The sequence below is a fragment of the Platalea leucorodia genome (genome assembly GCF_965183815.1).
Source record: "Platalea leucorodia genome assembly, chromosome: 14".
Classification (NCBI taxonomy): domain Eukaryota; kingdom Metazoa; phylum Chordata; class Aves; order Pelecaniformes; family Threskiornithidae; genus Platalea; species Platalea leucorodia.
This window is the reverse complement of record NC_138836.1, coordinates 4261142-4281426: the sequence shown is the minus strand read 5'-3', so window position 1 is coordinate 4281426 and position 20285 is coordinate 4261142. Positions and strand designations below refer to the sequence as shown.

At 41.2% G+C, this 20285-nt stretch overlaps 1 protein-coding gene across 1 annotated transcript in view; it reads right to left on the bottom strand.

The window, feature by feature from the left end:
- The window catches only part of STXBP4 (syntaxin binding protein 4), a gene marked incomplete at its 3' end in the record, with an annotated part of 78331 nt that overhangs the window by 8299 nt on the left and 49747 nt on the right, over nucleotides 1-20285 (bottom strand). Inside the window, exon 21 of the mRNA XM_082326515.1 lies at nucleotides 7733-7790. Within this exon, the coding sequence (XP_082182641.1) occupies nucleotides 7733-7790 (58 nt within the window). The remainder of the gene's footprint in view (nucleotides 1-7732; nucleotides 7791-20285) is intronic.

Sequence of the window (20285 nt, the reverse complement as noted above, 5' to 3'; positions counted from 1 at the left end):
TTCATATGGTGACATCTGAAAGTGTTCGAACTGGTGTTGAGCTGATGGATGCAGAGACCTTTGGATCGTTATACATTAAAAAGTAGCACTTGGTTAGTGCTCAGCCAGTTTTATTTAAATATTTGCAACTTTCTGTAACTATATAACCATTCTTTCCTCTATTTTCAGATAGGAGGACTTGAGGATGACAGGTAAAAGGAAACATTTTCAAAAGCAACCTCTATTTTTGAGTGACATGTAAAATAGGCAAGGTCCAATTTTAAGAGATGCAAAGTAATTGCATCTTTCTTTGAACTCAATGAAAACAGAGGGCACTCCACACCTCAAAACACCCATTCCTACTCACAAAACATCAAAGTTATTAAGATGGGGACACCTACAACGGTGATTTTGATAACTGATAATGTTGGTGCAACCAGCTTGCCTACCGCTATACAGGGAGCTGGGAGCAGAGCTGGCGCTGGATTCAATCCAGGGGAATTTCGATTGCATGTTCAGTACGGCAGATCACGGTTTTTCTTAGTTTGCTGCTCTGAACTCACTGAAACAAACATACAGATGCTTACTTCTAGATCAGCTCTGCTATGATCTGAACTTCATTGAACTTGATTTCTTCTAGGAAGGGCCACTCCAACCACTACTTAGATAACCTGCAGATAACTAGTACGTTGTAACATGCTAGTATGTACGGGAATGGGACAGCAGAGGCGAAGCTGAACACACCTCAGCATGTTGGGTTTTGAGTCCTTCCTTTATAATGCAGTAGAAATGTGTCGAGTGCACCTATCAAAGGAACAGCTTTGTTTTTTCACTTTAGCATGCAGTAAGTAAAATCAGCTGTGATTTATTTTCCTCTTATGATGATACCTTTAGCTCTAGTGCTATAAAACATCAATGTTTATACTACAGGAGTTCTCCATCTATCACACATGCTTTGCTATTCTTAGTTCAGTCATAAAATCATAAACAGTTTCTGCGAATGCCCAGCTTTCAGTAAAATTAACGTTGCCTCCTTCCCAAGCAAAACCAAACAAAATAGAATATTATAAGATATGTAAGTATGATGTCTTGGCTTTTCAAGTGGAAGCCTGATTTGGTAGGTATGATTTCAAAAGCTACCAAACACATCATGTGTGGTTTTTATTAATTGTATTTTACAAGTATTGACTTCAGGCTCCTACTTAACATGAACCAAATTCTGTTCTCGGTTGTACTGGTATGCTCTCAGAGCACTTCCATTGCCTACTCTGTCACACTGGAGCACACAATGCTTCCATGTGAAACACTTGATTTTTTAGATAAACTGCTGAAAGATAACCCTAAATCAAATATTACTGTTTCCCCTGTGGTATAAGATAGAACACATCACAGACCCTAATACATCTAAGGGAAAAGATCCCAAAATATTGAAGTATCTGGGAACTTTTACTTGTCTTTCAGGAAAATTTAATTTAAGATAAATGTTCTTGAGGAAAATAACAGTTAATGTGGAATAGTTGGAACCTAGTCCTATTAAAAAGCTAGAAAAAACAGTGTTTACAGGGGCAAAATTCACAGCTGGTCCTTACAAACTGTATACATATGCAAGGAGTGGGTGGGAGTGGGAGGGAGAATAGCAAGGCCCTACCTAATTTTAGGTGCCAGTCTCATGATACAGAGCTGCCATATGTTAAAGGTGAACATAGTGGGAGGATGGAAGAGATTAACTATAATGGGTTTTCTGGGAAAAAATTAGTGTCCCAGCTATGCTTTTTTATACTGTTCCTGTGTGATTCTAAACCACCGGTGTATAACCATTAGTTAATTAGCATATATGATACTTCACTGGGAGAGCAAAGTTATGCATAGACTCTTCCTCCTATTTAAAAATCAAACCCAGAAGTTACTAATTCACAAAATCCATTCAGCGATAGAACACACTTTCTGTTTGCGCTGCCGCAGTGCTGTGACTTCATGAGGACTTTAATGCCGGAGCAGACAACAAAAGTGAAATTTTGTTCTAACAGCGGTTACACCACTTAGTAAACTCATTCAACGTTACACCTGAACTAAGCCTGGGCAAAACCAGCCACATGACTAGCTTTAAAGTGAACACGAGGAACCTTCTCTTACTTACAAAACTTTTCCCATCCTAATGCCTCCCAGCTGACTGGTAACTGCATACATACACATCTGGATGTAGATGATAGTTTATGAGGGCTTGCTAGCCCCTTTGTGTTTCTGGGTTTTACAGATAAAATGTCTGTTTGGGACAGGAATTTATACTAGAACATCGGTAATTGCATTTCTCTTAATGGAAGAACAGCCGTGTTACTCATCTACTAAGTAAAATTAATTAATATCTAACTTTTTTACCTTGTTATGTGGGGCTTCTTCAATACACTGGTCCTCCAAGTTCAAGACGGACATTGGAAAAATTGGAGAGGATCCAGTGGAGCGTCACCAAGATGATTAGAGGGTTGGAGAACTTGGCACGTGAAGAAATGGTGAAGGAGTTGGGTTGTTCAGGCAAGAGAAGAGAAAGCTCAGGGGGTGGGGTGTGGGTGTCTAATCAAAGTCTTCCAATACCCAAGAGGTAGTTATAAAGAAAATGGAGGCACTCTTCTCACAAAGATGTGTGGTGACAGACAAGAAGCGACGGGTGCAAGTTGCTTCAGGGGAAATTCTGTCTACGTTAAGAAAATATTCTTCGCTGTGAGAACAATTAAACGCTGGAATAGGGTGCCCAGCTGGGTGGTGGAATCTCCCTCACTGGAAACATTCAAGACTTGGTTTGACAGGGCTCTGGATAACTTACTTTTCAACAGAAGGTTAAACGAGATGACCTCCAGACATCCCTTCCAATCTAGACTTTTCTATGATTTTATTCTATGATTTTGGAATTGCAATGGTCTGCTGAAAACCCCATTAGGCTACATTCAACTATCCCTCCGAGCAAAGGAGGTCAGAATCTCAACTCTTCTTAACCAAATTGGCCAATATAAACAGTGACAGAAATACCAAGTGTCAACTGGTGAGGAAACAGGCACCAGTAATGTGTTTCTCTTACACATTAATCGATGGGCATGAATCTGGTGCTATGTATGAATGACTGATTTTATTGCTACATGCAAAATAAAATAGTGCTTGCCCCCTCCATTACTTCAAAGTACACCAGGTTATCCTAAAACATATCTGGGGCCAAATTCAGCCTTTACTCTCCAGCAGGGGGAAAGCACAGCTATACTAGCAATGAAGCTGATCCCTCCCTTTTAGTCTCCTGGTGTAATTTTTGTCCTTCTGATAACTGTTATTTTATATTATATTAGTCAGACACTTGAACTGGCTTTTTTTCCAATGCCTACTGAGATGTAACTCAGAGAGGCTTACATTAGTTTGCTATTTCATGGTAAACCTGTGCACGTGACCTTAATGCCTAGCACAGAATACCATGTCAGTCTAAAAGGTAGTTTTCTCACACTTACCAGTACTTTATGACTGATCTTAGCAACCTGGTTGATTGAAAATAATCTACTGAGAGACTGAAATGATTTCCTGAATAAAAGAGGTGATTTCAAAAATTGTCTTAAGGTGAGTAGTCATGGACAAGATACAGCTTTCCCCGGTAGGTACAGAGAGCCGTTCAGCCTCTTAGGAACAGAGCCTTGTAAATGTTTTATTCATGTCAGTTATTCACATAAGTGGGCTTCACTTTAGTGTGTAACACAAGCCAGCTGGTTTGCTTCTTTTAAACTCTGATTTCTCATGCACTTCGTATTGCTACACCCCCTTCAGAGATATTTATGGAAATTTCACAGCAAGCTGTCTCAAGCTTATGTGCTATTAAGATTCCATTCTGGGGTGTTTACTGCATTAGATTTATAACATATAGATTTATGGACTTAGCTACTTGATGGCCCAATAAAGCACATTGGAACTGAAGGCAACCACTAATTAAAATAATATTTGATTGTCCTTAGCATATTGTAAAACTGTCGTGGATTTAAACAGAGCCATTGCAGCTTCTATATAGCCTCACAGCCTAACTGCATATTAAGAAAACTGACAATTCACATATAAGATCAGTTTAATTGTGGCTACGCTTCAGGAAGTATAACATGTTTTTCTGTCTGTTTGTAGACGTGGAAGTGGGCTAATGCTGAAATACTCTTAAGCCCCTCATGGCCTTGGCTGTTCTAAATGCCAAAGAATGAAAGGATTGAAATTCACAGCCAGAGAGAACAAGAAGGTTACAGTATTAGTACCAGGGCTGTAAAGTATCAACTATTCTGCTAATCCCCATTTAAACAATTAGATTAAATCCTACTGAAAAGGATCAGCTGCTAAGATGCACCTCAAGCTATGTTCCTCCTAGAAAAAGGTATTTTCAGTGTTGGGTAGAATTTTCATCATGAAATCTCTACCATTCAACGTTAGAAACAAGGGACTTATGGAAGCCCTGCTCCTTGCTCTAAATAGTTAACTCTCTAGGACTGACTTCATACCCATTACAAAGTGTAGTAAGAGGTATCAATTTTCAAGCATGCAAAAAGCCTGGCTTATGCTCTGTAAGGCGTTTGGAAAAAATGATGAAAGCAAAATAAGGAAATAGTTAAAAGGAGTATTAAAGTACCGTGATGTCTGATTGCAATGCTCAGTTAATTGCATTCTAATGAACGGCATTAAGAGCTCTTCACACCGCTTCAGTGTGGCGGCTCCGTGCATAAGAATAAAAGTTTTTAGCCAGTGGTCATGAAGGGTGATTTCATACCCTTCTCTGCGATTAAAATGGATAGATTTTCCTTGCCTGCCATGTAAAGACTGACAAGCAGAACTTTATAGGACAGATTACAGACGGTAAAAACAACGGAGAACCTGGGGCACCATCACTTGTAACGCTAGGAGCACACTTAAGAGGAGGGGAGAACGTTCATGAGTCATAAAGAGCCAAAGATCAGATAGGAAACAATTCCTGAAAAAGGTTTTTCATGTGAACTACTCGATTCAAATCTGTAGTTTCAGCAAGTGAGGATAACATGCAAAACATGCGACGCCTTATGCAAATTAGGCTTCCACCACCTAGACTAGCTGAGCTTTTACTGCTGCTAATATGCATCTTCTGTCACATCTGCAATAGTTCAGCATCCAAGTGCAGAACTTGAAAGAAATTTCTTGTGCGTATTCAGCAAATCTAGCTTTCTGCTGAGTCATCAAGATAACTACTTGTATGAGAAGCACAGTAACAAAACCAGAAAAAAAAAAAAAGAGGGGGAAAATGTTTCAAGAATGTGAGATTTCTTCTGTTCTGCTAAATTTTATTTGCTATTATTGCTAGGTAATACTATCTTCAAGCTCAGCTTCCAATTAGGCAGGTATAAACCTAGAGCATTGCAAGTGTTTGACCCAGAACAGAATCCAGCATCCACCTTAACTTTCCAACTGTCCTATAATGGCTCCCTGTATCAACAGATGGAGACCAAGGGAACAGTGCTCTATTTTAATAGTTGCTCTTGTATTTATTTCCATTGCTATGAAATTTGCTTTTAATTCACTTGCATTTCCTAAGTTATTTTTCTACAAATTTTTTTTGGTGTAAATCCCATGTAGTAACCTGCATCTGCCTGAAAAGAAAAGCCGCCCTTTGATTAGAGCTGGAATGCAGTATCATATACGGTGTGTTTGGAAACCGCTGCAGAAAAAAACATGTCTGCTTTAATACATCTAGCTCGAGGCACCACGGGGTGAGTCAAGGACAACAGAGCAGCATGTTTGAAAAAACAACAAAAAAAAGTCCCTGCTTTTCTTGGCTAGCTAATACATAAACTTCAATGTTATTTACGTGACTTTTGTAAGAGTTTGGGATAAAAGTAATTTTATCTCACTGCAAAAATTTCTTTGCTGCCCTTCCTGTCTTTTAGAAGACTGTGGAAGTCCACCTGCAAAACAGCATCTTCCTGGTATCTCTAAGAATTAAACAATATGCAAATTTCAGCAGCTAGAATAACTAGCTATTAATTAAACAATGATTCATGATATACATGGAACGGAGAGGAATTATATTTTTCACCGATTGTTTCAATCTTTTACAGGACTAATAAAAAACATTATATGAATTAATTTTCACTATATTCTGGAAGAAAACCAACAGCATACTGTCCAGTTCACCTCCTGAAGCTTCTGGGACATACAACACAGCCTACGTCTTTTTCATGCATTTTTCCTCTAGAATCAGAGAACACAGTTGAAAAAAAAATCTTTCCTGTAGTATACAACAAACTCCTATAGCTTTTCTCAAGTAGGTCTTTGTAAAGAAGCTTTCAATTCTCTACCTGCAAGCTATTAGCAGGATATAAACCATGCTTTGGATTTGGTTAAAAAAATAATAACCTTTTTTTTATTATTATTTTTTGTAAATAATGAATTTGCACTGCATTTTTTCTTCTAGTCTTTCAGAAAAATGATCACGAAGGGAATATTATAGTTAAGGAAAGCCAAAAAGCAAATAACAAAGGCCAAAGCTTAATGCTTTTGTTTCCACCCCCCCAGATGATTACATCTTTAAATGATTACTGCTTTTAAAGCTTTTGTAAAGGCTTTCTTTATGCTTTAGACACCGTGTTCTTGTAACATCTTACCAATGTCACCTTTCCTCTAGTCTCTGGACAATTTGGAAAAATTAATTTGTTCTCAATATCTTCTAAAAAATCACAGGTAACTCCTGATACGGACATATTTTTCTGTAATTTTTTGTGGAGGTGAACACCTGCCAGTGAAAGTCACTATTAGTTAATATAAGTATTTCTAATAAGCCAGCTATGAAGAGTGTGGCTTTATCTTTGGCAACCCCTTGAAAAAGTAGAAAGCAAACCCTACAGAAACCGTAGCTATAATTTTCATAGGGTAGAAATCAAGAACGAAAAATCGTATACATGCAGAACATATGGAGAATATGAGAGGCGGCTTTTGCACCTGGTGCAGCTTCAGTGGCATTATCAATGGAATAAAAGTTGCTTAACCTGCAGCCAGTGATACCGTGAAATGTCAATATTCTGTGATACTCAAGTTAATAAGCCGCCAGTTAGCATCTTAGGTGTAAAGTCTAGAGTATAATGCCTTTTCTTCTAAATGAATGGTATGGCAGCTGGACATCTCTTGATCATTTTGTAAATATAACGAAATGCTTTCAGTCCTGTTCTTTCACCCTCTTGCAGCAACAGAACAACTTATTCCCACACAAGGGAGCAGCTTATGACGTCAAAAAAACCCCACGAGTAACTTCAGATTCAGGTGAAACCAGAGCACTACCTTCGAAAAATCTAAAAGAAGTCTAAGAATTCTTCCACTTCCCCAAAATATAAGGGCATTTTTTAAAACAGGTGTTTATACTTGTAAACTACTTAGGGGATGAGACTTTTTTTTTCCTTATCTCCTGGGTCCATTATAGGGTTAAACATGTAACTGGGGAAGTTCTCAGCACTGTAGACTAGGGTTTTCAAAGACATCTGAAGGGTTGAGAGACACAGTTCTCACTGAATTTCAGTTGGATTTGTGACTAAGCCCGCTAGGACCCTCGGGACAGTGAAGTCACAAAACCCAGAAAAGAACAAGTGATGCTGGTAATAAAGACGTATATAAACCACATGACAGCTTTTGTTATTTTACTCATTTTTCCATTAATTCTAGGTTTAAAAATGTGTTTAGTTTGATGTGCTTTTATTTCAACTCTGACCCACTTTCCCCCAGAACTACTCACTTGATAAAGTATTTGATTCCATCTGCTGTGTGAGCTTCTTCCCATCCATAAGGCAGACCTAGGACGAAATGAAGAAATAAGATGTCTCTCAAAGCTCAGGTGACCCAAAGAACATAGTTTTGAAATGGCGTAAGTTAGAATGCTCTAATTTCAAACCATGTCATAAAAAGATCATAAATGAATTCTTGCTATTTTTGCAAGATAATAATATAAACAATACAATTTAATAAATATTTGCTGTGCTACAAAGCTATAAACCATTTGATATCTTTATTGCTAGCATTTCTTTGGTAGAAGCTGAGTCTGGTCAAATTAGAGTGTAGCAGTTAACTCTTTTTGAACTTTTTGTTGTCATTTACACCTAGAGGAAGTGACCAAAAAAATCCCTGTGCCTGTGGTCTGCTGAGGTCTGTTTTTTACAGCCATTACATACAGATGCTAATAGCTATATAAGGTAGAAGTCTGGGCAGAATGAAATCCTCTGCTGTTTGGTTTATCACCAGCTTTTGTGTTTATACATAATTCTTTGGAAATTTAGACACAAACGCCAAGACACTTAGAGACAGATTCAGACAAAATATGTACAGCTATTTGTATGTATACTTATCTATGTCTACTATCCTGACAAAGGTTAATTTCCTAAATAAATTGCTTAATTTTCTGATTTACAGCAACGTTTCTGGGAGTTAAAGTATTTCATACTGAAAAGTTTAGCATAAATTAAAATAAATAATTCTGAAAGGGTGCCATTTCTTCATGCACTAAGAAACTGTGCTCTCTTTTCCCCTTTTGTAATTATCAGTCATGCTAATCTTAAAAACTCAATCTTGGATTTTGTTCTTAGTTTGAAAGTCCTGTCCACGAGAATGATGAGTAATACTGTTAGTAGGGTAGTATACTATATCACTTTAAAAATTTCATTTTCACAGGAAACCTTTACCTTTTTTATTACTATTTGTTCAAAACCAAATGTAGAGTTTGAAGAGTGCTGGAGAAAGAAGCATCAGCCAATGTGCAAAAACGCTCCCGATGCATGCTTTTGTGATACTGTACTGTAATGTATATAAAGGAAAGTACAAGGTCTTGAAAAACCTCCCTTTTTTGGAGACTAGAAATATATATAAAATTAAAATATGCATGAAAAATTGTTCTGCAAGTGCTTTAGCTTGAAATTCATCTCGAAACGTTAGTGTCTTAGGAGTTAAACTATTTTTGTTCAAGTCACAGTATATCTCAAAGCCCAGCTCATTAGAACCATCTGTGAGCCTGCTTTAGATTTAAAACTTTTATTTGGAAAATATGCTGGACTGCACACACCATATGATCTTTGAAAGCTGCTTCATACCAAGGCATGCCCTAAGCGCACACATGGATTTTCTTTTTTTTTTTTTTAATTTCTTTCTTAAAAGGCTCATTTTCTTTTCTTCCATCATCACACCTTTGTCTCTAGCGTGGTCCTTACTTCTGAAAAATCTGGAAAGGGATAACTTCAGTTCTCAAAGATAAACGAAGTTCTTTACAGCTACTGAATCATGACTTGGCACAGTGAAGCAAGTACAAACCATCTGAGAAGTAATTATACCTGTAGGCACCAAGTGAAGAGCAACAAGTAAGACTACCCAAACTCCAGAATGCAGGAGCTTAAGAACTGGTAATTATAGAACAGCGCCATTACTGTTTAGTACAGCTTGAAAAGCAAAAACCACATTGGATTAATTTTTTTCCTTTCACTTTTGCCCTATATTAGTCACTTATCTCAGGCTTCTTCCATTTTCAGTTTAGCACAGATCTATACAATCTGTTCCTCAAAACATGCCACCTACTACCTTTGAGAGAGAATAACCCACAGCTACTTCCCTTTAAATGCAAGGTAGTTGCTGCGTAACAGTTTTCAGTCTCTAACTCCTATGAAGGAAGGAAGAAAAGGATGTTTTAAGTTATAAATATGCTAGACATGATCACTAGTTCTTCCTTCCTCTCCCAAAAAAGATGGGACCTTTACTCCACATGGGTATTTTCTAATGATATAAAGGGCAATAGGATTCATCCTTCAGTTGCTTCCATCTGCCCTGGCCTTTCCTCATTCCTGCATGCAACACGCATATCCAAACAAAAGACAGCGGATTTGCTCACTTATGAATAAAACCTCAGCATCTGCTCTGTGCTCACATGGATCCCCCTACATCACCTGTTTCATTCATTAGTGATAATTACACCTTTTTCACTAGTAATTTGATTAAAATTATGTCTTTTTTTTCATCTAGATGAAGAACGGTACGTAGGTAGCAATAACAACTGATACTCTGTGTTCTTTTCTTAACCACGAAGATATGCTTTTCAAAAAGACTGAATATATTTGTCACCCATAAATGAAACTCTGGAGATCTCTCCACAGCTTTATTTGCCTTTTTGACTTCATATGCATTAGACTGTATATCCTATCCGCTCTTTATATGCTTCAAAAGTTCCACCTACATCTGTAGGTGTTTTTACTGCCTTTATTTTCCACATTTTTACTCTTTCTCCACTAGTTTTTCACTGCTGTTCCCTTTACTCCATTCCTTCACTGTTAGATTTGTACTTATGTTTCTTGGTATTTCCCATGGTAGCCAGGAGGCTCTCATGTTTTGCATCGTATTTCCCTAGACATCCTCTTCCCTTCCTTCAAGCTCACTTTGCCCATGAATCATTCATAAGTTGATCTACTTCCCAGTGCTCTATTTTTTCACACCCTCCAGGGTCAGATTTGTTGCCTGTCCTAGGACTTGCTTTGAAACACTTCTAAGCTCTCACCTGGAGTAAATGGGAGGTAAAGGAGTTCAAACAGTCAGAAATATAGTCTGAAAGATACAGGATTTAGCCTCTATAAACTCCGTCAGTCTTGGGTTTCCTACATACTTATCATTTCTTCTGTGAATTGCTAGTGTCTTTGATGAAACTTCATAAATAATACATCTTGGTTGCAGTTGTCTGCATATATCATCTTAAAAAATTACAGATTTACAATATTTAAAAATAATTTCTTTTCAGCAGAAAATACAGAGCTTCTTGCTATTCAAATATTTGTGATGATTTATCTTTTGCAAGGTAAAGAAAAGGTAAAACTGCAAAAGTAATTACGCAGGCGAAAGAAATGGATACGGTCCAAAGCACCTTTTGCCCAAATAGAATAAATAGTCTCCTGAGAGAGTGCACGTTAGCCAAAACACATTATAACCTACCATTATTTTGTTCTGAGTGTATGCCTTTAATTAGGGTTAATGCAAAGGAGATTTCTAGAATTCTATGTGAAAAACAACAAACCACTTGCTGTTGCAAGTATACCAGTAGTGTTGCAGCTGGTCACAGAGCAGCAAGGCAGAATCCCTGGTGACTGCTTGCCTCCTCAGCTGCAAGATGCCTGCTGTGATAACCGCGGCTGGAAAGTTAACATTATATAAAGCAGAAAGGGAGTGAAACCCTAGAGCAAACAAAATTTTCCTGGTACTTCATAAAGCGTGGATTTCATCGATCTTTATCACTTCCTTGGGTTAACAGGACAAAGAAAAGGCACCAGCGTTGATACTTGGTTAGTTGCAGTAGGTAGAAAGATAAACATCTGCCCAAATTATAAACTTGCATGAAGCGACAGATGTCGAAGATTTTGCCCATTGTTTCCAAGACAGAATGTGTGTACTGTCCCTCGTAGAATCATTAAGGTTGGAGAAGACCTCCGAGATCATCGAGTCCAACCGTTAACCTAGCTGCCAGGTCCACCTCTAAACCACGTCCCATGTCATGCTTCAGTACAGCCTTCCTGCAATAAAAGCTGCACGTAGCATGATCAATCAAGCTATGTCCCCGAAGGAAGAGGGAAAATACAGAAATTAGGAAAAAGCATCATTTTACTGGGCAGTGTCGTGGTTTAACCCCAGCCAGCAACTATGCACCACACAGCCGCTCGCTCACCCCCCGCCCCCCGTGGGGTAGGGGAGAAAATTGGTAGGGTGAAAGTCAGAAAAACTCGTGGGTTGAGATAATAACAGTTTAATAATTGAAGTAAAATGAAATAGAATGGTAGTAATAATAATAATATAATACAATAATAATAATGTAAAGCAAGTGATATACGACACAATTTCTCACCACCCACCGACGATGTCCAGCCCGTTCCTGAACAGCAATCGCCCCTTTTTTTCCGGCCAGCTCTCCTCAGTTTATATACTGAGCATGATGTCATATGGTATGGAATAGCCCTTTGGCCAGTCTGGGTCAGCTGTCCTAGCTATGCTCCCTCCCAGCTTCTTATGCACCTGGCAGAGCACAAGAAGCTAAAAAGTCCTTGACTGGTGTAAACTCTACTCAGCAAGAACCAAAACATCAGTATCTTATCAACATTATTCTCATCCTAAATCCAAAACAGAGCACTCTACCAGCTACTAAGAAGAAAATTAACTCTATCCCAGCTGAAACCAGGACAGTATCCACCCCTTATTCCATACCATTTACGTCATGCTCAGGTCCCACATTATCCAATACATCCTCATTAACCACCACCCCACTTATTCTATGGACCACTCCTGTAAAATGTCTGTAAAATGTCCATAAACATCCACAAATGTCCACATAATGTCCATTGAGTTCATTTAGTCCGTGACTTTGGGCTTCATCTGTCATAACAGTCTTTCAGGGCAGGAGAGATGGTGTGTGGTGTTAGATTGTTGCATGCTGAAGCCAGTTCTGGTTCCATCACCGCTGTACTTTGCTTGGTTTCCTCAAAGTTCATTCTTAATTAATTTGAGTGATTCTTACTGTATACTGTTGATATAGCATATAGCAACCATAGTAGTGATGACATCCAGTATTATATAGCAACTAACATTATACAATTCAGTTCATTGGCTATTTTCACCCAAAATCAAATGCCCTTGAGGTACACATCGGACTTCCCCATCGTCCTGCATCACCCACCAAGTACATCCAGGTCCTTGAGCAAAAGCAATTCCACGAATGGGCTTACCTCTGCCTGAAGCAGGAGTAACCCAGACCGTCTTCCCTGTCATATTTTTTAGGTGGATTACAGGGACTTTATCCCCCTCTACAGTACGTAAAAGTCTTGACTGGGCAGGGCCAGCTCGATTGGCAGATCCCCTAGTGTTGACTAACCAAGTGGCCTCTGCTAAATGTGTATCCCAGTGTTTGAATGTCCCACCACCCATTGCTTTTAGTGTAGTCTTTAACAGTCCATTGTATCGTTCGATTTTCCCGGAGGCTGGTGCGTGATAGGGGATGTGATATACCCACTCAATGCCATGCTCTTTGGCCCAGGTGTCTATGAGGCTGTTTCGGAAATGAGTTCCGTTATCTGACTCAATTCTTTCTGGGGTGCCATGTCGCCATAGGACTTGCTTTTCAAGGCCCAGGATAGTGTTCCGGGCGGTGGCATGGGGCACGGGATATGTTTCCAGCCATCCAGTGGTTGCTTCCACCATTGTAAGCACATGGCGCTTGCCTTGGCGGGTTTGTGGGAGTGTGATATAATCAATCTGCCAGGCCTCCCCATATTTATATTTCAGCCATCGTCCTCCATACCAGAGAGGCTTGAACCGCTTGGCTTGCTTGATTGCAGCGCATGTTTCGCATTCATGGATAACCTGTGCAATAGTGTCCATGGTCAGGTCCACCCCTCGATCACGAGCCCATCTATATGTTGCATCTCTTCCTTGGTGGCCTGAGGTGTCATGGGCCCACCGAGCTAGAAATAATTCACCCTTATGTTGCCAGTCCAGGTCCACTTGAGCCACTTCAATCTTAGCAGCCTGATCCACCTGCTGATTGTTTTGATGTTCTTCAGTGGCCCGACTCTTGGGTACGTGAGCATCTACATGACGTACTTTTACAACCAGGTTCTCTATCCGGGCAGCAATATCTTGCCACAATGCAGCAGCCCAGATGGGTTTGCCTCTGCGCTGCCAGTTGCTCTGCTTCCATTGCTGTAACCATCCCCACAGGGCATTTGCCACCATCCATGAGTCAGTATAGAGATAGAGCATTGGCCACTTTTCTCGTTCGGCAATATCTAAAGCCAGCTGGATGGCTTTCACCTCTGCAAACTGACTTGATTCACCTTCTCCTTCAGCAGTTTCTGCAACTTGTCGTACAGGACTCCATACAGCAGCTTTCCACCTCCGATGTTTCCCCACAAGACGACAGGACCCATCAGTGAACAGGGCATATTGCTTCTCATTTTCTGATAGTTTATTATATGGCGGGGCCTCCTCAGCACGCGTCACCTCCTCCTCTGGTGATATTCGGAAATCTTTGCTTTCTGGCCAGTCCATGATCACTTCCAAGATTCCCGGGCGACTGGGGTTTCCTATTCGAGCCCGTTGTGTAATCAGTGCGACCCACTTACTCCATGTAGCATCAGTTGCATGATGTGTACAGGGGACTCTCCCTTTGAACATCCAGCCCAACACTGGCAGTCGGGGTGCCAAGAGGAGCTGTGCTTCAGTACCAACCACTTCTGAAGCGGCTCGAACCCCTTCATAGGCTGCTAATATCTCTTTTTCAGTTGGAGTATAGCCATCCTCGGATCCTCTGTATCCCCGACTCCAAAACCCTAGGGGTCGACCTCGAATCTCCCCTGGTGCTTTCTGCCAGAGGCTCCAGGTAGGACCATTCTCCCCGGCTGCAGTGTAGAGCACATTTTTAATATCTTGTCCTGCCCGGACTGGCCCAAGGGCTACTGCATGGACTATCTCCTGTTTAATTTGTTCAAAGGCTTGTCGTTGCTCAGGGCCCCATTTGAAATCGTTCTTCTTCCGGGTCACTTGATAGAGAGGACTTACGATGAGACTGTAATTTGGAATATGCATTCTCCAAAAACCCACAACGCCCAAGAAAGCCTGTGTTTCCTTTTTGCTGGTTGGTGGGGACATGGCTGTGATTTTGTTGATCACATCCATTGGGATCTGACGACGCCCATCTTGCCATTTTATTCCTAAAAACTGGATCTCCTGTGCAGGTCCCTTGACCTTACTTTGTTTTATGGCAAAGCCAGCCTCCAGAAGGATTTGGACTATTTGCTTCCCTTTCTCAAAAACCTCTTCTGCTGTATTACCCCACACGATGATGTCATCAATGTATTGCAGATGTTCCGGAGCCCCACCCTGTTCCAGTGCAGTCTGGATCAGTCCATGGCAAATGGTGGGGCTGTGTTTCCACCCCTGGGGCAGTCGATTCCAGGTGTACTGGACCCCCCTCCAAGTGAAAGCAAACTGTGGCCTGCACTCGGCCGCCAAAGGGATTGAGAAAAACGCATTAGCGATGTCAATTGTGGCATACCACTTGGCTGCCTTTGATTCCAGTTCATATTGAAGTTCTAGCATGTCCGGCACGGCAGCACTCAGTGGCGGCGTGACTTCATTCAGGCCCCGATAGTCTACTGTTAGTCTCCACTCTCCATTAGACTTTCGCACTGGCCATATGGGACTGTTAAAGGGTGAGCGAGTCTTGCTGATCACTCCTTGGCTCTCCAGTTGGCAAATCAGCTTATGGATGGGAATCAGGGAGTCTCTACTGGTGCGATATTGCCGCCGGTGCACTGTTGTGGTAGCGATTGGCACTTGTTGTTCTTTGACTCTCAGCAACCCCACAACAGAAGGGTCTTTCGAGAGACCAGGCAGGGTAGACAGCTGTTTAATTTCCTCTGTCTCCAAGGCAGCTATACCAAAAGCCCACCGGTACCCTTTTGGGTCTTTGAAATACCCTCTCCTGAGGTAGTCTATGCCAAGGATGCACGGTGCCTCTGGGCCAGTCACAATGGGGTGCTTCTGCCACTCCTTCCCGGTTAAGCTCACTTCAGCCTCCAATACAGTCAGCTGTTGGGATCCCCCTGTCACTCCAGAAATACAGATGGTTTCTGCCCCTTCATAGCTTGATGGCATTAGGGTACATTGTGCACCGGTGTCTACTAAAGCCTTATACTCCTGTGGGTCTGATGTGCCAGGCCATCGAATCCACACAGTCCAGTACACCCGGTTATCCCTTTCCTCCACCTGGCTGGAGGCAGGGCCCCTCTAGTCCTGGTCATAGCGTTCGTTACTCACTTCTTGTAAATGCGAATCAAAAACCCCTGTATTAAGATCGGAAGCAAAATCAGCCCTTCTACCCTGTCTGGGGAACTGCTCACTGGAAACTGGAGCAGCAATTTTCCTGGAAGAACCACCTTTTGTAATTGTTTTTCCTTGCAACTCACGTACTCGTGCCTCTAAGGTCGAGGTAGATTTTCCATCCCACTTCCTCATGTCCTCTCCATGGTCACGCAGAATAAACCACAGGGTGGCCCGTGGTGTGTATTCACTGTATCTTCTCTCTTGAAGAGAGGGATGCTTACTCCTGATGGCTGAGATACTGGTCCGTACAGGTGAGGAGTAGGACATGTCCTCTTTGAATCGCTGGAGCTCCCGGGATAATTTCTCAGCTATCACATCAGGCAGTTTCTCCACAGCCGAGATGCAGGACCGTAGGGAGGAAGAGAGACTTTCTTCGTATTGTCGGAGTTGGCCAGCCACTTCTTCCACTGTTGGTGCCTCTTCATCTTTCCAGGTCATTACTGCCAGAGAGTTTGCATACGATGATGGTGCGCCCCGTACAAGCTTCCGCCACATGGATCGTGTGCACTGGGCTTCATCTGGATCTTTGGATAACTGCTCATTGTTTAAGTCATTATGCATCACCTCTAGCACGGCTAATTCTCTCAGGTATTGGATACCTCTCTCTATGGTGGTCCACTTGCCTGGCTGACATAGAAAATCTTCCTTGAAGGGATACCTTTCCTTCACAGCTGCCAGAAGTCGCCTCCAGAGGCTGAGGACTTTTGCCCCTTTTCCAATCGCTTTGTCAATGCCCCCTTCCCTAGAAATGGATCCCAGCTGCTTGGCTTCCCTACCCTCTAATTCCAGGCTACTGGCCCCATTATCCCAGCATCGGAGCAGCCAAGTGATGATGTGCTCGCCTGGATGACGACTAAAATCCTTTCGCATATCTCGCAGCTCACTCAGGGACAGAGATCGGGTTGTTACCATCTCATTTGTGGGTTCTGCCTCTTCCTCCTCCTGTTCTTGTGATGGCCCTGGTTCATCATCAGCCCTTACTAAACGAGTTGATTTTCTCGTGTATTTTTTCTTCTGTATAGGGGCGACTGATACTGGTACAGATTGGTTCTCTGGTGTAGCCACAGCGTCTGTTACCGGGACCGGTATAACTGCAGTGCCTGTCGCTGGGGCTGGCATAACCGCAGCGCCCGTCACAGGGGCTGGCGTATCGGCAGTGCTTGTCGCTGGGGCTGGCATAACCACAGCGCCCGTCGTTTTGTTGTCAGATCCAGAGACCTTCTCTTCCCCTTGAGGGTTCTGAATAGTGTTGAATAGGGCTCGGTAGGCATGGGCTAGGCCCCAGCACATTGTAGTAATTTGTGTCTCCCTAGAACTGTCAAGATGACAACATACTTTCTCTAAATGTTCTACTAATTTTTCAGGATTCTGCACTTGTTCAGGGGTGAAATTCCAAAACATTGGAGGGGCCCACCGTCCTAGGCATTTGCCCATGCTCTCCCACACCCCCTGCCACTCATAACTTTCCAGCCTTGGGGCAGATCTCTGTATGATATTCTTAAAATGCTCATTAACCTTAGACAAAGCCGAAACAATATTCCCAAGAACTATCAATAGATATATCTTAACTACCCAAGGATGTTCAAGATAGAAAAAAGTTGTTGTAATGAAGGAGGAAACATCATCGAAGAAGGCAGCGAAGGTGCCATTCTGTATTTCCTCCGTAAAAAACTTCTCAGAGGAAGAGGTATAATTGCTAATTGTCTCCATGAGGTGGTACCCGCAGTACAGTAATGGCTTCAGTACAGAACCCAAATACCAGATAGCGCTCAAGGTCAGTGTTTTAATAACAAATCTCCCAGGCAAAACACCACTAATCACGGCAGAGCACAGCAAACTGCAACACCCAGCACCAAACTTTAACACGTACTGCAGAAACAAGAGCATGGTGCAGATGAATCAATATTATGATCAACTGTTAACAGATACAAATTCCTTAATACACTCTGATTGATCTGTTATTATCTCAAACCTTTCATGCCCCACGTTGGGCGCCAAAAAGGACTGTCGTGGTTTAACCCCAGCCAGCAACTATGCACCACACAGCCGCTCGCTCACCCCCCGCCCCCCGTGGGGTAGGGGAGAAAATTGGTAGGGTGAAAGTCAGAAAAACTCGTGGGTTGAGATAATAACAGTTTAATAATTGAAGTAAAATGAAATAGAATGGTAGTAATAATAATAATATAATACAATAATAATAATGTAAAGCAAGTGATATACGACACAATTTCTCACCACCCACCGACGATGTCCAGCCCGTTCCTGAACAGCAATCGCCCCTTTTTTTCCGGCCAGCTCTCCTCAGTTTATATACTGAGCATGATGTCATATGGTATGGAATAGCCCTTTGGCCAGTCTGGGTCAGCTGTCCTAGCTATGCTCCCTCCCAGCTTCTTATGCACCTGGCAGAGCACAAGAAGCTAAAAAGTCCTTGACTGGTGTAAACTCTACTCAGCAAGAACCAAAACATCAGTATCTTATCAACATTATTCTCATCCTAAATCCAAAACAGAGCACTCTACCAGCTACTAAGAAGAAAATTAACTCTATCCCAGCTGAAACCAGGACAGCAGTTATCAAACCTAGAAGCTGCGCAGTAATGTAGTTGTTTTTTTTTTTTTCCCCAATAGGTTAGTTAAAAAATACTAAAGAAAAACAAATGGGGAGATCAGCAGACGAAACTAATAAAAGCAGATACCATAGCATCAATATTCAGTTGACTCAAAACTGACAGTTATTTCCCTAACATCTAAACACTGCAGTCCAAAACGTTTTATTTTCCCTATTTTCTGACAAAATTACTCAGAGGAAATGAGAGATTGAGAGACTATAACAAGAATTGTTCAAAAATTTACTGTTCACTAGGATTTCATCTAGATTCGGCCAAAGTGGGACTATTTAGATGCTTAAAGATAAGTATGTCCTCAAGTGCTTTATTTTGGCCTTAAGGCCAGACTTCAGAACCTGCTTCCATTATACGCAGTCACACAAACATGACTGATGATGAATTTGAAAAGACTGCTTACGGATAGCTGCCTACCGGAGGTGGTAAGCTCACCCTCAAAACTCTTCTGTGAAGCACAAACTTCTTTCCAGCAGCGTTCACAGCTTTGTCATCCACCATGAAAAGGATGTCTGGCTACAGCTCCTTTCCTGGCAGGGCTAAACAATCTCGTGGCTCTATCGTTAAACCACCTCGTCTGGAATTAATATGAAGTATCAAGCTTAAGGGATGTAATATCGATCTGGAATTCAAAAGCCACATAGTATAAGTATTCAGTTTCACAATGAACACATCTTTGACCAACAACAGAAATAATGATGTCTTTTTACCTATTTTTTTACCTAGCTTGACTTTTCCAGTTATACATTTTTTTTTTTTAAGTAAGACAGCATGATCTAGCTCAGAACTACCCCTTATTTACCTCCTAATGATTTATTTACATTTAATATTACGATTCTCCAAAATTAGAAAGTTTTTCCAGAAATAGGAATTACCTGTTAAAAGTATTTGTGATAGAAAAGATTTGCTAAAGGACCTTATAAACGGTTTCCTCCATTGCTTGATAAAAGAGTTTTTGAATTCTGAGCTCTCTTCAATATCCACCAGTTCAGCTCTCACCAACACTTAAACCTTCCTCAGGTGGCCTCAATAACAATGCAAAATTTGTTGGTTAAGATCCCAAATGCCTTTGGCTCTTCTCTTTGAGCTACCTAGGCAACGCAAAAAGGATGGAGAGCTGAAGATCTGACTTGCTATTTCTAAGTTATCTGATCCTGGACTCCCGAGTGCTACTGGAATACGGGAATATCCCAGATATAAGCCTAGAGGTATCATATGATGTGAGACCAGCAGAGGAACTCCTCTGGGAGTTACGCAATTTGACACAGCTAAACCAAAAATCTGTGGAGAAATATCCAGCCTCGTTTGTCGAGTTTGTTCAACAGGGTGCAGGCATAAAATGGCCCTTTATTTTTTGAGGCTGTCAATATAATAATATATAATATATACTGTGTTTTACTGCTTATTTGTGAATGAAGTATGAAAACTCAGGTTCAGAAAAACAGCTTTCAGAAGTGAGTATGCACTTCTGGCATTTGCTTGTGTGCCACTTTAGACCATTTCAAGTGCTCTTCCCGCAAACAAATGTGTTTCGTTTTACGAATAATACTCTGCTAAGGGGACATTCCATTCCTTTCTTTCACGTATCAAATTCCATTTTAAAGAAATTGTTCTTTTTCTTTTGTTGTTGGCAATTTAATAAAACAAAGATGGAATAAGTAGTTTTCAAGTGGAGACATCTGGGAAATACTAGCAACTGAAATTTATACTAATTTAGAGTATGGTTGGCAGATTGGCTTGTCTCCCTTCAGTCTTGTTCCTAGAAACCATGTTT